We start from the raw sequence: 18,871 nt of genomic DNA on the forward strand, positions 1-18,871 counted from the left end.
CAATTAATAAACTCAATATATATCTATTCTATTTTAGTATAAATCTACTAGCATGCTATCACGAATGCCGTTCTCTGATTGGCTATGCTGCTCACTATCTATCCTGTGATAGTGAATAGCGTAGCAGTGTGCTTTTGTTAACAAAATGACGGCCCCCTCTTGGCGTTTTTGAAGTGTCTGTGAAAAGGATTTAGATTAATTAAGTTTTGAACGACTAGTAGATTTATACTAAAAAAATTAGATTATTCGCTCTCGATTTCGATCGCGCGATAGAAATCTCGAGCTCATAATTAATTTTCTAATACTTCATCCTATTTTGGCATTCACTGTTTCGATAACATTCGACTATTTTTACTGCTAATTTTTGCAACAGACCCCTCATAGCAACTCTCCTATCTGTGCTTGTCTCACCTTCACTTGGTTGACACGTATAGTCCAACCCCAGAAAGAATCCTCTTCTGCACAGGCACTTTCCGTTTTCACAATAAGAGTTCTCATCACACTCCGGAGTGCAAATTTCTAGAGAGAATAGAGAATATAATTTATTTAGCCCATCATTTTAATTTCCTCCTCACAGAAAATGCACAGACGCTAGCAACGGACGGTATTGACACATTAGTCGAGAGAAATTGAGCAGGTAGAGGTTTGACTGTGCGAATTTATGTATAGTATCGAGTGATGCAACGAGGTTTTCATAACCTTTAAATTTTCTTCTCATCTCAAGCTGGACCCAATCAACCTCTTTACAAGTTATGCCAAGACCATCTGATTAGTATTTGAAATTTTAAACTAGATTACGACAACCGCGCCTCCGTTTGAAAATGAGTTCACATTAAAGTGAATTGCATTTGGTATGTTATTTGCTGAAGCAGAATAAAACAGACAGTTGGTCATCACACCATCCAGCCGGCCGCCGCCACTACAACTATTGTTCTTTCTAAACGCTTAGTTTAACTTAGGTTCAAGCAAAGTAAAATGAAGTATAATGTGTTACCTGAACATGTTCCTTGCGCGGTCTTTTCAAATCCATCTTTGCACGGGCAATCATAACCACCATTCTTGTTTTTACACCTTGAAAACTTCGGACAGGAATAAGTTTCTTCCTCGCATTCGTCAATATCTAAGGCAAACAACATAAATGCAACAGAAACCGTAATGAAGGGCTACTACTGTATGCCAAGCCAATAGACTCCTGTCGAGGTGTTTCCCATTTTCACAGTTTTTAAAAACATACCTAGAACCCCTGAAAAGTACCTAGAAAACAGTTTAGTAGTAATATATAGATCAAGCCAAACTTAAAAGCGGAGCTCGTTGTTACGCCGCAAAATGTAATAATCGCCACAGAATGTAATATCAACGCAAAATGTAATAAGAATCGCCGCAAAATGTAATAACATTGACGCAAAATGTAATAAAAAAGAAAACGCAAAATGTAATAACTTTTCAACGCAAAACGTAATAACTTTTCTAACGCATGTATTGTAATAAGGCAAAATGTAATAATTTTCGAACGACATGTACGATATCTTGAAACCAGTATTATGACTCGACCAACGTTATCCTAACATTAACGTAGGTAATACTGTGACATGTAGGTAAATTGAATATTTGGCTCAATTTGATGTACAGGTTTTGTTTCGAAAAAAAATGTGCGATAGCTTTCAGTTTGAAAGCTCTGTGGATCGGAATCAGGTGGAATATCAGGATGTAACCCCATCATACTTTCACAATCTTTAACTCCAGAGATAGTGTTTTGAATACGCACCAGGTTGTTGTTGAGGGGTGCGGTGATTGGAATATGTGGGTACAGTCAACTCAAAACTTAGAAAATTTTTACGCGGCGCTTATTCGAAACATATAATCTTTGGTGTTGAAGATTGTGAAAGTATGAAGGGGTTACAAGCGATGTACCAACTGATTCCGCCCGTACACCAAGTTGAACCAAATGGTAGGGTTCACCTACGTTAGGATAACGTTGGCCGAGTCATAATACTGGTTTCAAGATATCGTACATGTCGTTCGAGAGTTACATTTTGCGTTATTACAATATGCGTTAGAAAAGTTATTACATTTTGCTTTGAAAAGTCATTACATTTTACGTTGACCTTTTTATTACATTTTGCGCCAATGTTATTACATTTTGCGTTAGTATTACATTTTCCGGCAATTCTTATTACATTTTGTGTTAATATTACATTTTGTGGCGATTATAACATTGTGGCGTAACACTCGTGATTAAATAATTAACTGTAAATGAAAAAAAGAACATTTTTCCCTGGACCAGAAACTCAAAAAATAATCAATTGTAAGCATATGATTGTTCAGTTTGTAGTTTCACTCTTTTTTTCTAGTTACATTCTAACAAACCGTACCTAATGAGTGTACCCAAGAGAGTAGAGATTACGTACGCACCCAATATATCAGGAACTTTCCAAGAAACGATTGTGCAAGGAATATGTCGGAAGAAAAGTCAACAACGCGTCAGGGTTTAATTTGCGCCGATATTTAGCATTTGTATGTACTCCCTCCCTTTCCCCCAGATGAATAACCTCGGTTGAGTCCACGATCCAATTGAAAACCCAGTACCTGGTCAGCGGTCGACTTCAAAAAATACGTCACCTCGATGAGCTCTTCACCTAAGCCCGCGATATGGTCACGTGGTACTGGTCAGCGGATACATGAAGGTCCATTATCAAAGACGTACCTATGGTAATGGTGGTACTCTCTTATTTTTCAAGGTATGGGGCTTGGCGTACAGACGTACGTATGGACAGTCACGTGAACAACCAAAATTTTTGAGATTGATGGTTTCCCAAATTTTCCCAGGTATGGGGCTCCGCTCGTATCGGTTAGGTATATATTTATTAATAATAATAATAATAATAATAAAATATTTATATAGCGCCAATATCCTAAAAGTTCAAAAGCGCTTTACAGTTAGAAATATTAAAAACACTTAAGACAAATAAAGTAAAAATAAAAAAATGTCGCTAAAAAGTTATAAAAATGCTTTCTTAAAAAGGAACGTTTTTAGTTTATGTTTAAAAAGGGACACTGAGGAGCTGTTCTTGATGTCAGACGGAAGAGTGTTCCAAAGTGTAGGAGCTGCTACAGAGAAAGATCTTGCGCCATATGTTTTCAAATTGAAGTGCGGAATGGAAAGAAGTTCTTTAGAAGATGAACGTAGCTGACGAGACGGAGTGTAAGGAGTGAGAAGATCACGAACGTATGAAGGTGCCAGATCGTTTAGGGCCTTGTACGTGATGAGTAGAATTTTAAAGATGATACGATAGTTAACAGGAAGCCAGTGGAGATTAAACAAAATAGGTGTGATGTGTTCGTGTTTTCTAGAGAGGGTGATGAGACAAGCAGCGGCATTCTGGACGTGCTGTAACTTTTTTAAAAGACAGTTTGGTAAGCCATAGAGTAGAGAATTACAGTTATCCAGTTTTGAAGAAACAAACGCATGAACAAGTATTTCAGTGGTGGTCGATGACAGGTACTTCCTTATATTGCTGATATTACGGAGATGATAAAAAGATGATTTGCAAATACTTGCAATATGTTCATTAAAACGAAAATGATGGTCAAAAATGACACCGATGTTTCTTGCTTTCTGTGACGAGCAGATGGTTTCATCGACGACAGAGATTTCTTGAAGGGTTGGTCTCGATAGATGTTTTGCGGAGATCACTAGAAGTTCAGTCTTATCCTTGTTAAGTTTAAGACGATTAATCAACATCCAGTGATCAATCTCACGTACACAGCGCTCGATGTTGGACACAGCTAAATCCTTATCACTGGGTATAGTTGGCTGAAAGGACAGATAAAGTTGTGAATCGTCAGCATAAAAATGATAACTCAAGTTGAAGTTTTTTACAATGTCTGAAAGGGGTGAAGTGTAAAGAACGTACAAAATGGGTCCCAACACTGATCCTTGTGGAACACCACATTGAAGAGCATGATCTGAGGAAGCTGCACCATCAACAGAGACATACTGCATGCGATTGGACAGATAAGATTTAAACCATAGTAACGGCTTGCCAGTAACTCCAAAGCGCTGTTGTAGACGGAAGAGGAGAATATCATGGTCAACAGTATCGAAAGCAGCAGAGAGGTCCAAAAGTAATAAAATTACCGTTCTACGTTTATCAATTGCTGTGAGGATGTCATTATGCACGCGAATGAGAGCCGTTTCTGTGCTATGATACTGTTTGTAGGCAGACTGTAATGGCTCATTCAGGTTGTTGTTGTTAACATAGGAGATCAGTTGGTTAGCAACCAACTTCTCAATTGCTTTGCTGAGAAAAGTAAGATTCGAAACAGGGCGATAATTTGAAAACTGCGTGTGATCCAGAGAAGGCTTCTTAAGAAGAGGACGTAGCATAGCAACTTTTAATTGAGAGGGTTATTGTGGATTTTACTATATTTTTTGTGGAATACGTTGACGGGAGACGTCACAGGACTCAAAGGCTTTTGCTTTGATCTCATGTATAAAATACTGCAGATTGTAATATACTACAAGTTTGACATGTTTGTCAGTGATGCCATGTTCTTTGTTTGCGCTGGTTGGTCTAAGCGGTTTGACAGCTTTTTCAATTGAATTAATGTTTTCACATGAATTATCCACGACAACAGAGTCAATTATATAGAAACAATGACGGAAAAAAGCCCTGACCGGTGCTTACCATACTACTCAGTTTAGTTTGTCAATTTTTTTTGTTTATGCCGGTTGGTTTAACCGGTTGGACAGGTTTTTCAAGTGAATTAACATTGTCACAAGAATTATCCACGACAATTAGTAAATTATATAGAAACAGTGACGGAAATAAGTCCTCACCGTTGCTTACTATACTACTCAGTTTAGCTCTTTCTCTTTCACATGATGACTATCCTTTGATAATTACCTATACAGCTCAGTTGGGTTTTTTTTGAGCGATATCCTTGGCGACAACTGCAAGAATACGATCCCACTGAGTTCATACAGAGCATGTTCTGGTCACATGAGCCGTTGAACGCACACTCGTCAATATCTGCATTACAAGAAAAAAGAAATGTTAGAGATAAAAATAAGAAACCATCAGCCTTGGATGACTAAGGACGTTAGTGTTATTAGCTGGAGTAGACGGATGAAGCTGTTAATAACTTGGCGACTGTGATTATTCTGAAATAGTATATCTTTGTAAATTGTTGTAAAGACAATATAACTGATAATTCACAATTTTAGTTTGAGCTCGGTCATGGACTCATCATTTCGTTACAAAAACTTTGCACTCAGATTTTCTTGCACCACCGGCCTTTGGCACTTCCATGGATTTCTTTCTATTGAGCATCTTCCCTGGCCATTTTTCTTTGATCGGAAATGCGATCGACACGAGAAACGTTGTAGCTATGTGACCACGCTCTTTATATGACAAAATATCCAGAATTTTAAGACTTGGTACAAAAATTAGCACGATTTACTATGATTGTAATAATTTAAGAATCTGATCTGCGCCAGTTAATTTTTGTACGGACTAGTGTGTTACACTTGCCATAACATTCCTTCTCTCTGCCATCGAAGGTAAAACCGGCTTTTGGGCAAATACACTGGAATGATCCTATGGTATTGTTACACACTGCCTCGCCTCCACAACGCTGCCTCTTTCCGCTGCATTCATCAGTATCTGTAGAAATAAATTGATCTTGATGTAACACGCTCTATGATAGGTTAATTAGCTGACAAAGTGTCTGTTTCCGTGACATTAACACACTAGGAGGGTCTGAATACGTTGGCATTTTAGAACAACTTAAGGAAAGAAGTTAGTTACTTTTGTTGTATCTGCTCGTTGAAAATCTCTCCGGCGGGGGAAGGGGGGGACTCCCATATAAAAAGGACGGGGTGCTCGGGCGAAATTTTGAAAAGAACTCCTAAGAGGTACCTTACCTTAACCTTAAGCTTTGTGGGCGCGGCTTGAAATGTTTTTCACCCCTAACAAGGGGTACCAATTCTAAACAACACATTATATCCTGTCCTATTTGTTTGACTCAATAACCTAAAAGGCACAGTGAAAACTCCCGCTGTGGACCTGCTCCCTAAGACATACCAAAGCCGCGTTTTTAGCCCCCCTTAAAGGAACGACGAACCCCCCCTTTTTTTTTCAAATGGGAGTCCCTCCCGGGGATATTTCTAGCACAATTAGGGATTACGAGGCTGAAACTATCTATAGAAATGTTTTCGGTAAGAAAATTACTCTCGTAAAAGAAAATTAATGGTTACAAATGCATTGTGAATTGTCTTATTCTAGGAACTGAACAAAGACATTTCCACCAAGACTAACTATAAAACAACTTAAGACAACAACTCAGGGTTTGGAGCTTTAGCGACCATTTATTAACATCAACATAGTCTAATCTTTAGAAATTAAAACAAAACATGAAATTAGTTAAATATCCACTAAATCCGACAACACAGACACTCACCATAGCAGTTCTTTCCATCATTATCTTTACTCTCGTAACCATCAATACAGTTGCACTTGAATGATCCGATCGTGTTGGTGCACGCTGAGTTTAAACCGCAGATTTTTTTATCTAATTCGCATTCATTCTTATCTGTATCGAAACAAAGCCGATGCTTTAGTTAATAAATTCATGGTAGGAATCTAGTGCTATTTCGTTTTTTGTCCTTATTACATCAGTTTTGGCCATTTGCTGACATAATTCCAGGAGGGCCGCTTTTGAATGGTATTACGTCATTGACACGATGTGAATTCGCAGTGTGCCACGTGACCACTCCGTAGATAATAATTTTCTAATCGTTTTCATGGCGATACGAGAACCCCCTAATAAAACGTCAATGCTAAACAACATTGAAAATTTGACATTTTGTATGCTTAAATTAAGCGGAATGTATTTTCAAGTCCTAGCCTTTACTTGGCCCTGTATAGGCATGATCTTACCGTTAACTTTTCCATCAGTACAATAAAGATAATTAACGCCTACTCACCGACACATTGCTTGGCCTTGAAATGAAATCCCTCCGTGCAGTCACACAGATGTGTCCCTTTGAAGTCTTTGCAAAATTGGTTCTGCTTGCAGTCTTTGTCATCTGAGCATGTTTCTAAGCCTTTTTAAACATTAGAAAAAAAATAGTTTTAGCATATTGCCCAGACCCGTTTTACGTTTTGATGTTAACTAGAGAATTTTAATTTTATTCCACTAGAAATTATACATCATCAAATCAAAGAGCAAATACGCCAAAGGCAATATGTAGATTACTTGCTCAAGCTGCAGAACGGAATCTATACACAGCTTCATCCAGTAGCGTACAAAGAAATAGGAAATCAATCACCAACTATTTTATAAACTGTATTGACTTTGTGGTTTCTGTCTAATTCACCTCCTTAAGAACAGTGAACTTAACTTACGAAAGCAAAATGTCCGACCATCTCCAACGTATCCATGGTTACACGTACACTTGTAAGAACCAATTCCGTTGGAGCACGAGGCTTTCTCGTGACACGCCTTGCTATTACTTGAGCACTCATCAATATCTGATGTATAACATAACGAGAAATTTGTTATTAAAATAGCCGTCATCATTTAATTACACAGCCCCCAGAGGAAAACGTTGAAACGGTTTCTCCTCGGTTACTGTTATTAGTGGTGCAAGCAGAATTAGAGCCTTCGTTTTCCGAAGATTTACTTGTGTAGCGACTATTTGTAAACGACTTCCTAACATCTTTACACTGCCGTAATCAGAGTTTCCAGCTGAAAGTTGTGAATATTGTTATGAAGACGTATCAAATTTAGCGAGTGTGTGGAATACAATTTCATTTTGTAATGTCACAACTGAATAGCTAGGCGTATAACACAATAAAATTGTATTGTATTGTATTCTTATAAAAAACGATTTAGAAAAACATTTAAGCGGGAAACTTAATGTAAGTAGAGTAACATGACGTTTCGACGACTTCACGTCATCATTGTCGAATGAATAAATAAAAAATAACGGGAAGGCATATTTATTGTCACAGCAGAGAAATACCTCCCAAAACTAGAAGTAGGTTTATGCGTAATATTTGCTCTTCTGTATATCCTTATCGTAAATTAGTTCCGCATTTTACTTAGAATTGTAATCTTATCGTTACCTACAGGGAATGTCATAAGAACACCCCTCTGTAACAGACCTGATGGAACTTGGTTGTTCACCAGGTTTTTAACAAAAACTCTACCAGGGTAGACAAAAGCCTACCGGATCACCAGGGAGGCCAATGACTTTTTAAAATCTAACCATATATGTATTTATTATATGGCTAGCTCCGTGAGCGGGCAAGATGAATCAAATCCTGCGCTGTGGTTGGCTACCCGAGCGGACAAGATTGAGCTATCTTGCCCGCTCGGGACTACCCGCCGCGTTCCGGAAGCCATATAATAAATCCTTTATTGCCCAAGCTTGTTCGGTCAAGATCGCTGGATATTGGCCTCGTTCTTTTTTTGCTAGTTTATGGACCTCGACTCCGTCTTGATACACGTAGAAAAAGAACTTGGCCAATATTCAGCCATCTTGACCTCACACATGGTCAATAACCCATACATACATGCAAAACTGTGTGACCCAGTATTTAACATACCATGTTTGATATATATGGCAAGAAACGTATTGAATTAAATTTTGAAAGCAAGTGAGGCTACTTATATAGGAGTTGTTTATCACCAGTAGAAGCCATTTAAGCAATAATCTGAAAGTCTTTGTCTACCAAAGTATAAAAATAATTGACCTGTCTTGACATGTTACTATTCCAGTACTACAGTGTAGTACTTAGAACAGTCTTAGATTAACGTTTTATCACGCATTCGACTGAATGGAAGCACTAACTTTGCTTGACACAGTTTCCAACTCCAACAAAACAGTATAAATTGTACGTTCCTTTAAGAAATGCATGAATGCCGCCCATGTGGAACTCAGATTTTTACGTACCAAGAGTAAGAACTGTTAAGTACGGGAAACATTCCCTTCGCTTCCTTGGGCCATTGATGTGGTCGAAGTTAGACAATAGGGACAAGAAAGAAACGTCTTTGCAGCGATTTAAGGCGAACATCAGGGGAAGGGACCTCAGTGGACTTGTCGGAGGCGACACATGCAAAGGGTGTCACCTTTGCAACTCTTGAGCCGTAAACACTAGTTATAAGTATTATAGATATAGGTTCGATATTCCGTATTCTAAAGTAGTATCTTAACTGTAGGAATTAGATGTAAATACAAAGAGTGTGCGAAAATGTAGTATAATTTAATATAAATAGACCAGAATCGTTTTTATACTTATATTATATTTTAATTTTAACAGTATCCCCGATTAGTAAGCTTAAGGCTAGCTAGAAGACTATTATTATTATTATTATTATTATTATTATTATCATCATCATTATCATTATATAATTGGAGTTTAAGGTCATTGAGAAGATAGAAAAATTGAACATTTTTACGACGTGAGAGACCACAGGCTTCTAAAACTTTGCCTTTAAAGGCAGCAAACGAAGCAGCACAGCTCGAGGTCAAGGAGAAAAGGACAGGAATTCGACTGTCATTCTCATCCATCCTTACAAGGGCAGTGAAAATGACGTCTTGTTCTCGGGCTCTTCGCTTAGGGACACGGTCAGTACTCTTCCGTGATTGCCTGTGCTTTTTCGTTTTCCTTTCCTTTCTGACTATCTTGCGTTTGTAACCTGATTCTTCTATCGCTTTTTCGTTTCAATCGTGTCACATGTGTCGGAAGAATCCCAACAATCTTTAACATGTTTCTGCCACTTCCTCCTTTTAGCTCGCCTTGAATACTCGTTCCTGGCCTCGGAGGAAAACGAGGAAGATCGAGAAGTTTCACTGCTTGTGCTGCTATCAGAAACATGTTCAGAATCTCCACATTTATCCGACCCATCCGCCAGTTTCCTTCACGAGCCGGTCAGTGGTAAGAGCCCGCACGATTTTGGCCAGCGGGAACCAATAGAAAGAGACAAATTGCGCATGTTTCTTAAGGGCCCATTAAGTGATCTTTTCGAGCCATTGCTAAGGAAAATTTATTCTCATATAACCTCATCATTTTTAGTTAGTTCAGAGTTATTTCATGTGTTTTAACTTTTTTATGATCAGTGATGACGTCATTAGGCCACGCCAATAGTCATGTGACTAATACAGAAAAAATGCAAGGGCTCCAAGCGAAATTACTTTATCAGAACTATTTTCATTGATTTAAAGTGCCTATGAAGTAAAAAATAATTGCTGCTTATTTGAAAGGCTTTTCAAAGTAAAGAAGAATGGCGTTTCCCTTTTTGGAATATCTTTTTTCGTTCTAGCGATATTTACGTTTTTGTATTATGCAAATGAGGAAAGTGATGACGTCATAGGTGGTTCCACTTTAACAGTAAAACACTGAATCAAGAATATCTCTAGAAGTATTGAAGTGGTGTTCTTCAAACTTGACACCACAAATGTGCATCACAAAAGAGACAGAATGACACCTTCTGTGTTGTTGCCATGGCAACGCTTTTGGTTCCAGTCTCTTTCTTTGAAAAACCAAATATGCCAATTTGCAACCCTTTGAGAAGGGACAGAGGGTCTTGCTCGGAACACACATGATTCCCATATTGTCTTAACTCTCCCCATTAGATTGTTGGGAGTGAATGATCCTTGTTTAAGATGAAATCTGGCAATGTTAGTTTTAATTAAAACAGGACCAGCGGCATAACTGTTGTCATGGCGACGGCACGACGGCTGTCATTTTGTTTTTTTGTGATTTACATTTCTGGTGCCAAGCTCAAAGAACACTGCTTTAATATTTCTAGAGATATTCTTGATTGAGTGTTGAACTGTTTTAGTGGAACCACCTATGACGTCATCACTTATAATACAAAAACGTGAATATCTCTTAAACGAAAAAACATATGCCAAAAAGGAAAACCCCATTCTTCTTTACTTTGAAAAGCCTTTCAAATCAGCAGCAATTATTTTTTACTTCATAGGCACTTTAATGTTTTATTTTAAATCCCCATTACGCTATGCAAAGATTTTGTTTCATTTCTGAAAGGTCAGATTTTGAGAGAATTTCAAAATATTGAAAAATTCGTAGTTTCCTGAAAAAAAAGCATGATTTCGAAAAAGGAATGCATAGCTATGTTTCTAACGTTGGCTTTAATCGAAACTCGTGGAAAAGGACTGGATTTAATGAAAAACCGCGTTTCCTTTAGCATTTAAAGAAACCGGAAGTGCGCCCGATATATATTGGAAGTTACCCTATCAGCGCGTGCGCAGTTTACACTACCAGTGCACTTCAGTAAGATCAAACGAAACCACACGGAGTTAGTTTTTCTCTTTCTGTTGCCCTTCTTTATGTGTCTTTCTCTTATTTTGTCTTTGCTTGTACTTTTTTTACTTTGTATTTTGTGAAACACAAAGAAAGACATCTAAAATGTAAGCGAATTTGCAAGTTATTCCACGCTCAGGCTAACGTTAGTTAGTGGAAGTGAAACTTCACCTCCTTAGCAACACGCGCGAGCGCGCGCATGAATCGGTTAACGGGCCCTTAAGAGCGCTTCCCAAGCCCGCAATCCTTTTGTACAACAACATACCACAAGTAATACCCGATCCTTTAAAAAGTTTTGATATAACAGAAACAAGAACAGAATTCCAAACTCGTGAATTTTTCTTGCAGGAGAGCACGCCTCACCAGAGAAACTAAAATTCTACACCAGGGAGCAAGAAAATTTACCAGGGAGTTTTTAAAAAACCACCAGGTGCCAACTAGGGAGGTCAAAATTCCACCAGGGAGGGCAAAATAACCCACCAGGTCGGGTTTCACCAGGTCTGTTACAGAGGGGTGTATAAGATAACAATGTACGAATCTTAAATGCAGAATAATTACAAATTCATAAATGTTGACATAGAAAGGAACTTCTCTAAATCTTACGATTACTTATAGTCGAGCATTTCGTCTAATATCGGTAATTCATTCATATTACGTGTTGTCAGATATAAAATAGCATATTTTCAATTAACACCATTATTTACTTATATTTTGAGCAATTTCCTCGAACGTATCTTGAATGGAAGATCTAAACGTTTAACAATTTCCTTTACGGATGTTGGTATTGTTAAGACTTGACTTAGCTATTTATTTTGCTGTAAACCTTAAAGGTTACGTACCTGCCATTATTATCGCACCATGAGCATATATAAGCACGTACTGTACAACATTTGATTTACCACGATTTTACCACGATTTACCTTGATCACCTTCTAGGTGATCAAGGTAACTCAGGGTAAATCAGTGATTTACCCTGAGTTACCTTTGACCTATGTACTACGAGGTTTAATCTACAATAAAGAAGACAAGAGAGGTCAAGATCTGTGAGAGTCCTTGTTGATTTAGTGTCCGGTTGATGAATGACAACGACCCGGTACCTTTGGCATTGAGTAACGAGTGCCGCGCAGCGAGCCTGTGCTCTTCCGAGCTTTCCTCAAGTCAAGTCCGTCCGCCCGTTGTCCGTGTACTCAACAGCATCCAAGCTGATAGCCCATATCCGTCCCTAACCGTGCAGTTCCGCACGGGAAACTTTGCGTTACATTGGTGGAGAATTCGGGTAAATCGTGGTAAATCGTGGTAAATCAAATGCTACGCATAAACCTACTTCTAGTTTTGGGGGGTGTTTCTCTAATGTGACAGACATTATAGTACTTAGCATAAAAAATTAAAAAATTTAAAAGAATTATAAAATTAGCAAGCGTTACGTGAATTTTATTTTCATAATACAATATTGTCACATAATTCCACCTTATTTCATATCATTTTTATAATTCCTTGACTTATTTCATTTTAATTTTAATGTAACTTATTTCGTAGTATTAGTACTGAAAAACCCCCATGGGGAGTGCTAATAAAATTTGTATTGTAAAACATTCGTTGCCGTTATTTTAATTTATTCATTCGACAATGATGACGTGAAGTCGTCGAAACGTCACATTACTCTACTTACGTTAACTTTCCTGCTTAATTGTATTGTATTGCATTACATTACATTGTATTGTATTGAGTATTTATAAGAGCGATTTTTCAAAAATGAAATTACTGAATTGCCCAGCTATATTACGTTATTATTGAACGTGGAAGCCTGACACTTACAGTGGGACTACTCGGAGCAAGGCCACTCAGCAAATTCTTTGCAAATTGACCACTAGCATTTTAAGTTTTAAAATTGTTACAAATCAAACGGACAACAAATCTGTTGCCTTTGTAATGTATAGCTTGATTACATCGATAATTTGTTGGAAAACTTTTGTTAACCTCCACGATTTGTATTCGTTAAATTTGTGGAAAATTTGGTCTGGCGGCCTTGGTAATTAGTGACGTAGACGTCTGCGATGAATTGCATGGCAAAACTCGGCCTAAAAAAACTGTGGTAAAAGCACAGACCATCTGGAATGAGGCTGCAAGCTTTTACAGCAAAATGTCTTATGGCGCCTGCAAACGGTCGATGGACTAGTGACATCACTTGTGAGGTGTTTGGCGTTAACCATCTTGCCATAGTTCCTCAGCCCTTTTATCTATTTACGTAAAAACGTTTCACATCACAACGACTGCTTTGAAGCTGTTAATGTATGTTACTGTGTTTGTTCTAACTTGCTGGGTACTTAACTGTAATTGTTGAGTGAACGAAGGACTCAAACAAAGAGTGCGGCTTACCTTTACACTTAATTTTCGGGCCTGTCGCGTGACTTCGTTTGTCGCGTTCGTATCCTGGAGCACATTTGCAAGTGTAACCGCCTTCCTGGTTGACACAACTGGTGATGTTTGGACATTTGTTTAGTTTTCGACGTGAACATTCATCGATGTCTAAAATCAGATAACACATGCAGATGTCTCAACACAGTATTTGTGGTACCATACCAATCATTTTCAATCAGCTTTTTAACAGTCTTCCCTTAATCGGGTTGATACAAAAACTACACCAATAATTGAAAATAGATTGAAGTTTGGAAATATGTATTTCTTAAGGCAATCGATATTTCCATGGAAGCGATAAACAAAAAATTGAAAATCGGTAAAGTATGAATTTTGCGCGAACCGGACGTGATATGAGAAATCCCCCAATCCTCCAATCACCCATCAGTGGTACAAACCCAAGACTTACCTTCACATCGTTGAAGTCGGCCTTTGGAGTCATGAACAGGCTCATAACCTTTGCTGCATAAACATTTAAATGATCCGTCGGTATTTTGACAGAAAGATTCCTTCATCGGACATGAAATATGGTTTGCGCATTCATCGACATCTACAGATGTAAAAAGGAGAAAAGATTATAAAAATTAACAAACAAAATAAGAATTTTAAAGACCATGCAAAAACGAGGAAAAGCCGATATAAAATATGTCCAAAACTTTGTGCTGAAACCACACGCCTATGCCTCGGTTTCTACTTGAGTTTTTAACATTTCAAGTTCTTTCTTCTATAATCCATAAGAGATGAGACCACTGAAAAATGTGGCGGAATGGCTTAATATATCCCCCCCCCCCCGCACTCCCGCAGCCCTATATTATTTTAAACTGATTGAGTTTCTCGCCGAATTTTTTAATGACAAGGATTCTTCTGACACCATTGTACATTTACCTTTGCATTCCTTTCTTGGTCCAGTCAGTTTGTATCCACCGTCACACTTACAGGAATATGAATCAGGAAGGTTTTTACACCTGTAGTTGTCAGGACAGACATCGGGCTTTTTACATTCATCCAGATCTACATAAAACAGAAATAAAGAAAATATAACAATCCTGGACACCATGTAATTACGGATGTTGTCTCTTTTGTTCAGAAATGACATTGGCACTTGAAGAAATGCTTTCTCTAAAACAAATATTTTAACATGCATGAGAACAGTGCGCTGTGTTTTACCACACCTCTGATCATTATCAGAACGGGATATGAAAATATATAACACAAGAAACACATTAATTTAGAATGTTACCTAGTAACGGCCCATTGTAGATTTCTACTTCGCGAAATTTAAGAATGGCATTTTTCCTTTTCAAGTCAAGGGTGACAAATCTTGCTTTGGTGTCTTTAGGTAGCGTTATTGTTTGAACTGTTTCCTTAGTTGGATTATCCAGTTTGGCGACATATTTGCCTTCACCAAAACCATTCTCACCATCATCTGTCAACGATAAACATGTAAAAAGTTACATTCAAGCCTTTTAATGGAATTTTTCGGAGAACCATGTAACTACTACACAAGGAAAAAAGGGGGTCAAAAGCAATGGAAAATGATGCGCAAAAAGACTGGTTTGCAATGGAAAATGAAGCAGAATTTTGTCTTCTAAGTTATCGTTAACTTTCAGGTGACAAATGGCGTTACTTTCCAAGTTGGGGGGGGGGGAGGGGGAGTCTACTGTAACTGATCGGTGATCTGTAACGAAGATGAAACTTGAAGGGGCAGTCCCGCAGAATAAATGATGGCATCCTCTTTTGACAGATTCAACTGATGATGTTATATAAAACTAGTAATTACGTACACTCTTCTGACTAGAGTCATACGCTTGCCTCCACACCTCTTCAAAATACTAATTAACACTTAGAATTAAATCATGCCAAAATCATCTAATACTAAAACGTCTTTTGATCGAAAAACACGAGGGAAAGTTAATTTTTTTTTTACAACACAGTGACCCCTTCCAGCGCTCCAACGGACCGTGGCTTGCATCTCACAGAGATTGATCCCTGTTGTAGCCTATTTTACAAAGGTTATACGGATGGAATGAAATTCAGAGTAGTTTCAGGTGTTGTCACCTCACCTACTCTGATCTCCAAATTCTTGAGTTTGTCTGGTTTGTAATTCACATCAGTCACCACACGCACCAGATGAACTTGACATATGGCCTTTAAATCAACGGACCACCATTGCTTTGTTGAAAAAGCCACGCCTAGAAGAAATATAAATTGACCGTTTTTGGGAATGTCAAACAGATCTCCGATTCTTTATTGCATTCTAAAAACAAATTCAAGAAAACCTTTCAAAGTAAAACCTACCAACCGGATTTCAGTAACCTACTAGTTCACTTCCGGATCAGATGCTCGTTCATCGCAGGGTCCCAGCAGCATGAAACTCGTTGGCAACTATTTATAGACAGGTGTTCAGAAGCACCGTGAAAATTAAGGGTTCTGCTCAAGAACACAAAGCAATGATTCCTGCCAGGGCAGAATCGAGGGTCCAGTGAATACTAATTATAGATTTCAAATAATTTTGGTCTAAAGAGAACATTTAATACGAATCTGATGTCTTCTTCACGTTCTCTTGAGTTTAATAGTTTGCTTGGGTATTTTCCAAGTCGTTGATTGTTTTCCTTTTCATATCAGTATACATTCCCGGCACTGTTGATAGTATTTTCTTACCTATATTTTGATCACATCCTCTATAGGAGTACTTTACATTTGTTCCGGATTTTGTGGGGCGCTGAGCAGCGAGGTTTACTAACAACAAAAATAACGGCGTTAAATAAATGTCCACTCAATTTCAAATCAATTAATTGTTTTGTCAATCCGTCAGACGGCCAGTCAGTCAGTCAGTCTGTCAGTCAGTTGGTCTGTCAATCAGTCCGTCAGGCAGGCAGTCAGGCAGTCCGTCGGTCAGACAGTTGGTCAGTTGGGCAGTCAATCGATCGGTCGATAGGTTGGTCAGTCAGTCTTTCGGTCAGTCAGTCAGTTGACCTGTTAGTCAGTCAGTCAGTCAGTCACTCACTCAGGCAGTCACTCACTCAGGCAGTCACTCAGGCAGTCCCTCAGTCAGTCAATCCATTGGTCATCAACATCGTGTTAGCGTACAACGTTTTGAAACTTATTATATGAAAAACTCTATATCATACAGAGAATCCATTGTTTGGAATCTTTTAAAACCATCCGCTGTCAGCACCAGAAATTATGCTTAAAGGGCAAAAAAGTCTCCCGCCCTGAGGAACTTGAACATTAGTGAAGAGTCCTCAAATTGACAATGATTTCGTCTTTTATTGAGTTCGTTCATATCTTTTTGCATTTTTCAATTTTCTATCATGTTATAACCAATTTTTACACAGCCCCATAAGCTATATTAGCTTTAAAACCCACCGCGTTATAAAAGAATGTTGTTGTTGTAGTTGTTGTTGTCAGTGAGCCAATCAATCAAGGCAGGTGGCGTGGTCGAGTGGTTTGGGATGCTGGATTTGAAATCTGGAGGTTCCTGGTTCAAATCCTCTTCCCTATCGCTGTCTCAATGAGCCAGTCGCTTGGTGGGTCATTCAGTCAGCCAGCTGGTCAGAAAATCTGTTGGTTAGGATGAAAGCACATGCTCACCTATCTTTGTCTGGAACACCTCCACCTCGCATAATGACAACTGGCTTCGGGGCCCTCGTGCCCACGTTATTCTCAAGAAGCTCCCCACAACAGGCTTCTTACATTCGAAGTAATTTGCTTCATGAGAATATTTAGGAAGAGTTGTGCAAAGATCTGTCTCCTTCCTGTCGTCTTTCCCTACAAAATGAAATTAATTCCTGTGATGATATTTATATCATATGTGAATAGAACACACAACGGAATATTTTCAAAGAACTCACGGGAACACACTAATGTATCCTAAATACATGATACTGGTCTATGATAACAACGAACCAAAGATTAATTAATAAACAGAAGACACAGAAAGACTTTGAAAGAACACACTCACCGACTAAGACGTCAAAGCGTTCCAGGTTCACAAAGCTCCGGTGTAATATAAACACCACAGAGACGCGCACGTTAGCTCCTAACTCCAGATGCCACCATGCATCTTCTTTTAGTGTCACGAAACATGTTTCCAGGTTTCCGTCATTAGCCAAGTGACTGGGAATCATGGATTTACCCCTGGAGAACTGCTTCAATGCGATGTTTGCTGCATCAAGGAAAGTGTGTGTTATAAATATATGTACTTTATGGAAATGTAATTAGCGAAGTACGAAATATTCGACAATAAGCACTTAATGATTGGCCGTAAGGGAAACAGTGACTTTTGTTTCCCTGAGACCCTCCATGTTCCCCGAGGCGAAGCCGAAGGGAACATTGAGGTTGAGGGGAAACAAAACTCACTGTTTCCCGTGGGACCAGTCATTAGGTATTTTGGTATACCTCCCAACTCAAAAAGAGAGAAAAACTGCGAAGAACTCGTTTGCTTGACATCGGCCGGCTCACAAATTTGCCGCGGTGTCAAGGAGCACGACCTGATCACGTGTGAGTCGAAAGTTCAAGTTGCTGTTTCCCTACTGAGGGAGTCAGTGAGTTTTGTTCGCCCTAGGATGTTAGTGAGTTTTGACCCACCACACGTGACACGTTCCTCTCCAATCGAAAAACGTATTTCAGTTGGGAGGTATAACAATTAATTTTTTTGTAGCATAAACTGCCTCTAGTTAGGGACCTTTAGCGCTGAGAAACGGTTCGTGTACTGCAAAAGGCTACTCTTATTAAATTCTTATTGATGTCCTGAGTAATATCCGTTCCCAAAAATTTGATTCCGTCATTTTAGACAAGTGCGCATCGCTCAAATTGAATTAATTCGGCGATCTGTTTCAGAAGTCTTTTTGGATAACTTTATGTCCTTCTGTATTATGCAGTTTATTTCTTAACATTACCTACTCCATTTGGGATCCTTGAGATACCCCCGTTGATCATTTGCGACAAAGTGGCAAGTGCTGTTCTTGACAAAGTAAGATGCGAAAGGTTCATTTATTTGACTCTTACCGTATGTGTCGGCGTAAACTTCAACCTCACACAGACTGAGTATGGAGTCTGACGAGTCAGTCGATATTTTGACGACATTTCCATACACATAAAGCTCGTCACAACCG

At 38.6% G+C, this 18,871-nt stretch overlaps 3 protein-coding genes across 3 annotated transcripts; all 3 read right to left on the minus strand.

The window, feature by feature from the left end:
* Positions 1-92: 92 nt before the first annotated feature.
* Positions 93-1,235, minus strand: LOC145482283 (thrombomodulin-like). Its single transcript, XM_081460946.1, has 2 exons — positions 995-1,235; positions 93-519 (listed from the first exon to the last, which is right to left on the minus strand). Exons 1-2 carry the CDS (start codon positions 1,134-1,136, stop codon positions 299-301), a joined length of 363 nt encoding a protein of 120 aa, XP_081317072.1. The 5' UTR covers positions 1,137-1,235; the 3' UTR covers positions 93-298.
* Positions 1,100-16,105, minus strand: LOC145482561 (uncharacterized). Its single transcript, XM_081461151.1, has 11 exons — positions 16,083-16,105; positions 15,818-15,999; positions 14,995-15,180; positions 14,640-14,765; positions 14,164-14,304; positions 13,716-13,865; positions 7,410-7,535; positions 6,989-7,108; positions 6,463-6,594; positions 4,908-5,666; positions 1,100-1,120 (listed from the first exon to the last, which is right to left on the minus strand). The coding sequence occupies exons 1-10, from the start codon at positions 16,103-16,105 to the stop codon at positions 5,479-5,481; spliced, it is 1,374 nt and encodes a 457-aa protein (XP_081317277.1). The 3' UTR covers positions 1,100-1,120; positions 4,908-5,478.
* Positions 16,106-16,113: 8 nt separating this feature from the next.
* Positions 16,114-18,782, minus strand: LOC145482277 (uncharacterized). Its single transcript, XM_081460940.1, has 4 exons — positions 18,765-18,782; positions 17,719-17,922; positions 17,349-17,525; positions 16,114-16,493 (listed from the first exon to the last, which is right to left on the minus strand). The coding sequence occupies exons 2-4, from the start codon at positions 17,882-17,884 to the stop codon at positions 16,324-16,326; spliced, it is 513 nt and encodes a 170-aa protein (XP_081317066.1). The 5' UTR covers positions 17,885-17,922; positions 18,765-18,782; the 3' UTR covers positions 16,114-16,323.
* Between the last annotated feature and the right edge of the window lie 89 nt (positions 18,783-18,871).

The sequence above is a fragment of the Orbicella franksi genome, chromosome 3 (assembly GCF_964199315.1).
Source record: "Orbicella franksi chromosome 3, jaOrbFran1.1, whole genome shotgun sequence".
In the NCBI taxonomy this organism is placed as follows: Eukaryota; Metazoa; Cnidaria; class Anthozoa; order Scleractinia; family Merulinidae; genus Orbicella; species Orbicella franksi.

Bases quoted from the DNA above. Each gene is read 5' to 3' on its own strand.
- LOC145482277 (XM_081460940.1), bottom strand. From the start codon at position 17,884: ATGATTCCCAGTCACTTGGCTAATGACGGAAACCTGGAAACATGTTTC. The intron at 17,526-17,718 runs GTGAGTGTGTTC...TTCATTTTGTAG, and splicing joins ACGCTTTGACGTCTTAGTCG to GGAAAGACGACAGGAAGGAG. The intron at 16,494-17,348 runs GTGAGCATGTGC...TTTTGTTGTTAG, and splicing joins GGTGTTCCAGACAAAGATAG to TAAACCTCGCTGCTCAGCGC.
- LOC145482561 (XM_081461151.1), bottom strand. From the start codon at position 16,105: ATGAACGAGCATCTGATCCGGAA. The intron at 7,536-13,715 runs GTAAGCCGCACT...GTTATACATCAG, and splicing joins CCCGAAAATTAAGTGTAAAG to ATATTGATGAGTGCTCAAGT. The intron at 7,109-7,409 runs GTAAGTTAAGTT...ATGTTTAAAAAG, and splicing joins TGGTCGGACATTTTGCTTTC to GCTTAGAAACATGCTCAGAT.
- LOC145482283 (XM_081460946.1), bottom strand. From the start codon at position 1,136: ATGTTGTTTGCCTTAGATATTGACGAATGCGAGGAAGAAACTTATTCC. The intron at 520-994 runs GTAACACATTAT...TATTCTCTCTAG, and splicing joins CGCGCAAGGAACATGTTCAG to AAATTTGCACTCCGGAGTGT.